At 29.9% G+C, this 4,155-nt stretch overlaps 1 protein-coding gene across 1 annotated transcript; it reads right to left on the minus strand.

The window, feature by feature from the left end:
• Window positions 1–7: 7 nt before the first annotated feature.
• LOC119670621 (rho GTPase-activating protein 15-like) lies at window positions 8–4,155 on the minus strand. Its single transcript, XM_038080953.1, has 5 exons — window positions 4,051–4,155; window positions 3,443–3,617; window positions 982–1,003; window positions 352–867; window positions 8–290 (listed from the first exon to the last, which is right to left on the minus strand). The coding sequence occupies exons 1-5, from the start codon at window positions 4,054–4,056 to the stop codon at window positions 110–112; spliced, it is 900 nt and encodes a 299-aa protein (XP_037936881.1). The 5' UTR covers window positions 4,057–4,155; the 3' UTR covers window positions 8–109.

A 4,155-nucleotide genomic window follows, 5' to 3' on the forward strand; every position in this document is an offset into this window, starting at 1 on the left:
AAATTAATAATTGTGATGATCTATATGAGTAGTTGATGAAGTGCTAGGAAGTGCAATATTTGGAGGACTTAGCACCTAATTTGGAATATGCCTTTTTAACGCCGGTAACTCAACAAACTAAACGTTCATTTTCATTGAAAATATGTTCATAATTTTCGATCAATACTTTTGCCAGTGTATTCATGCGACCGATGTCGAATTCAATTTGATTGGCGGATAATATGCAAGGACCCCAGACAATGGCCAGATTTGATGCAGGCATACGATTCTGTGAACTGCAGGCAGCAACGCTAATGGGTGTTATTATATTATTAATTAATAATTAATTTTATTAAATATCAACTAACTTACTTTGTTAGATGTTTGATGAGAAATTTTAATGTGGAACGATTTGGTTCACGCATATCATCCAGTGCGTCACGTAAACTTTGTATGCCCGCTGGATCACTTAAATTACGTCCAAAACGTTCGTAAGACTCTTGTGGTATTAATGGTGCACCCAATTCTCTAAAGAATTGCTTTAGCAAACTCGTCAGTGTATGTATATCATCTGTGACCAACAATTTAGGATCATATATATAACTTTCGGATAGTTTTTGTTTGAGTTCATCGACAGAAACTTTATTGCCGGAAGCACGATATAAACCATCCTGTAGTATACAGTCTTTTCGTTCTATAAACTCAACACAATCTACTACAAAGAGAGGTACATTTGGATATGTGGTTAAATTCAATTCCAATTGTTCTAAAGGTGCACCGAATATTGGATATTTCGGCTTCATACCATCCTCCAGGTAAAGACTAGTAGCTTCTGCGCGCCGAAAAATTCCACGACTTTTCTTCTCGCTCTTTGGTGAACGCATGTTTCTAAAGTAAAAGAAATAGAATTTTATTTTTTATTGAATAATTTAAAATAATAATATTTAAATTATATATATTTATTTAAATTTATTCATCAAATGATTTAAACGACTAACTTACAATTTAAACACGCCGCGTTGCACTGCAAAGAAAAATAAAAAAAATATTAATTAACTAAAAGTTGTTAAAAATATACTAAATTTATACACAAACTTAATTAACATATAATATATTTTATTTCTACTAGTATATCAAATGAGGAAACTTGCTATTTTTGTATATGAACAGTTCTCCCATTTTTTTTTAAAGTCACTCGCAATTCTTCTGGCAGAAATCGTCGCTGACCGCTCGAAATATCTACTTAGTTTGTATCTCGAAAGCTAGTTAATCATTGCGGTTTTGCACACTTAACTCAATGCATCAAAAAATCCAAATATGTAAACCTACAGATACATATATATATATTGGAGTTTATTATGTGGTAGAAATAATATAACAAAACCCGATTTCATAATCGGAAATCGTGATTCACTGATGTTTATTTCTCATATAAAATTTCGATTAATTTATGCGAATCATTCTGAAGTTTCGCTTGAGCCTCGCTTATTCGTGCTCTCCAGCACACTTTTATTTATTTTTATTTTATATTGGAATAATATTTTTAATTGTGACGATTATATGAATGAATTTAAGCATTTCTATATGGATTGAAATACACATTCTCTTCTTTCAAAATAGGAAATGCGAAAAAAAACAACTGAAGACAAAAGCGTTTTACTGTGGGATTAGTAAACCTCATTGGAGTAAAGGCAAATTACGTGGTTTATTTAATTATTATGATTAATTATTATTGCAAAACAAAAAAAAAAACAAATTATATAAAACCAAAACTATAGGGTATTTTTAAGAAAGTTCAGAGAAGCCCTAAAGTGGTCAGTTACACAGCAGTTCTATAAAAAATGACAGTCATTGTCTGTCATATGAATATAGTATATCTCACATTCATAAATTCAAATACGAAAAAAAACAATAATTCATGCTTTATTTCTAGATATATAGACGTTGAAAGTGACAAATTGGTTAATAAACTAACAAAAATAAGCTTACAGTTCATACTTGAACAACAATACATATAGACACGCATATCAATGCTTTAATATATTAGTCAGAATAAGGATCTGAAACATACTTCAACACAAAAAGAAACTAAAAAGTGATCACGATGACCTTGTCGTGTCTAGTTCGTCTAATACAAAACTATCCAATTTTATGCTCTCTTTCTCACGAAGAACTACTGAGACTACTGACAAAACATTATTTTTCGAACGTACAGAAAAAGAAGTGTTAATATCTTTGCAACTGCAAAGTAACCACGAATACTTATGAGTTATCAAACGAATGTCTACCCAATTTTCTTTAACTGTAGAATAATGTTTGACTCACCAAACAGACATTATATTACAAACACACAGAGGAACAGATGTCAGACTGCAAACTAACTACTGTTACTTAAGGGATGTCAGATAAGGAGCTAGTCAGTTTTTAGCTCTCCTCTCCACAAAAAAACAGTAGAATAATGACGGACTCTTTAATGACACAGTATCTTTAAAACAGAAGAAGAAAAACAGAAGAATAGTAAGATATCAAGGTCCTTACAACTGAAAGGTAGACATTAGTTACTTATGCACCATGTAACTCGTAACCTCGGCGGACATATGCCGGAAATTATATTCAAAAAATAAATCCCATGAAATTAGATAACTTCCATGTACCTCAATTAACGATTTTTCGTCATTTTGCTACCACATTCCTCGCAAGAACCCTAGTATAGAAGAGTAGAGAGTAAATCCATTCTGTCGAGTTTAGTTAATTTAATAGGTCTTTCGTCTTCACCGATGAACAGTCTGATAAATTATCAAAGAAATAATGACGGATTCTTTAACGACACATTATCCTGAAAACAGAAGAAGAAAAACAGAAGAATATTAAGATGTCAAGGTCCTTACAACTGAAAGGTAGACATAGTTACTTATTACTGATCTAACAAAAGAAATTGGGGTCTCTCTCTCTGTAACTTCTGTTACTTAAGGGATATCAAATAGGGAGCAAGTCAGTTTTTTGCTGTCAAACTCCAACAACCAGTCTTCACAAACAATCAAACGATATAATCAGTATTCATATCAGTAGTACTTGATATATTTTCAATGATTTTGGTGTACTGGTATATTTTCCATCAGATATATAAAGTTGGTTTTATTTTTAGCTTTTTATATCTTATTTATATACATCAGCTTATCTTTTCTCTTTCCCTTTTCGTTTTAATATTAAATATTTCCTTATTCTTTATTCATTGTTTTCTTTTTCACTTTTCTATCTTAAATCTCCTACTTCCTTTTCTTTTTCTTTTTCATAAACCCTCATCTACATATCTTCTATTTGTTTCTTACTTGTTCCACTATTTATCCTTTATTTTTTTAAATTCTATTTTCGATTCTTTCTTACTCTTGCATCCCTCTAGCTGTATTATATCTTATATCTAAATATTATTTAATTTCTTTTCGTATATATCATTTATACTCACATTTATTGCGCATACGCTCCGCAATGGACTTCTTATCATCTTCATTTGGCAAGTCCACTAAGTTTCCAATGGAAGCACTTTTGAATCGTTGTAAAATACTCAGTTGTTGTGTTTGGCGGGTGTCGAGGTCATCTTTAATTTCTTGGGCACGTAAAATTTCACTTTCGGAAACAATCTAAAAACATATAAAGAATAATATATAATATATGCAGAAAATAAATTTTATAAATAAGTAATCTTTATATAAATTTAAAATTATATATTATTCGGTAGTTTAATAATATATCTATTAATAATATATCTATACTTATATATAACACAATATATAACTTTATATTTTGTATTATATTTTCTAAAATATAACTTTATTATTATATTAATAATGATAACTACAAAACTATTAAAATAATTGATAAAATATAATAATATAATAATAATAACTATAATAATAATACTATAAAAAATCGGAGCTGATAACCGTCCTGGTATTGTATTAACTAGTATTCTTACTGGTGTATGCGGATATTAGATACATCATAACATCTCAAACCAATAACAACAGCAGCAGATATATAGTTTAATATTTGGCAAACTTGACATTTACTTACTTTCATAGTTGTGCATACACGATTTTATGCAAAAACTAATCAAAAATTAGTCTGATCGAATGCACCATGTAACTCGTAACCTCGGCGGATATATACCGGAAATTA

Source organism: Teleopsis dalmanni, chromosome 1 (genome assembly GCF_002237135.1).
Source record: "Teleopsis dalmanni isolate 2A chromosome 1, ASM223713v2, whole genome shotgun sequence".
Taxonomy (NCBI): domain Eukaryota; kingdom Metazoa; phylum Arthropoda; class Insecta; order Diptera; family Diopsidae; genus Teleopsis; species Teleopsis dalmanni.

What these genes read in the sequence shown, in the direction of transcription:
- LOC119670621 (XM_038080953.1), bottom strand. An exon ending in GGAGCGTATGCGCAATAAAT is followed by an intron (nt 1,004 to 3,442) that starts GTGAGTATAAAT and finishes TTTTCTTTGCAG; the next exon opens with TGCAACGCGGCGTGTTTAAA. An exon ending in CTCATCAAACATCTAACAAA is followed by an intron (nt 291 to 351) that starts GTAAGTTAGTTG and finishes AACACCCATTAG; the next exon opens with CGTTGCTGCCTGCAGTTCAC.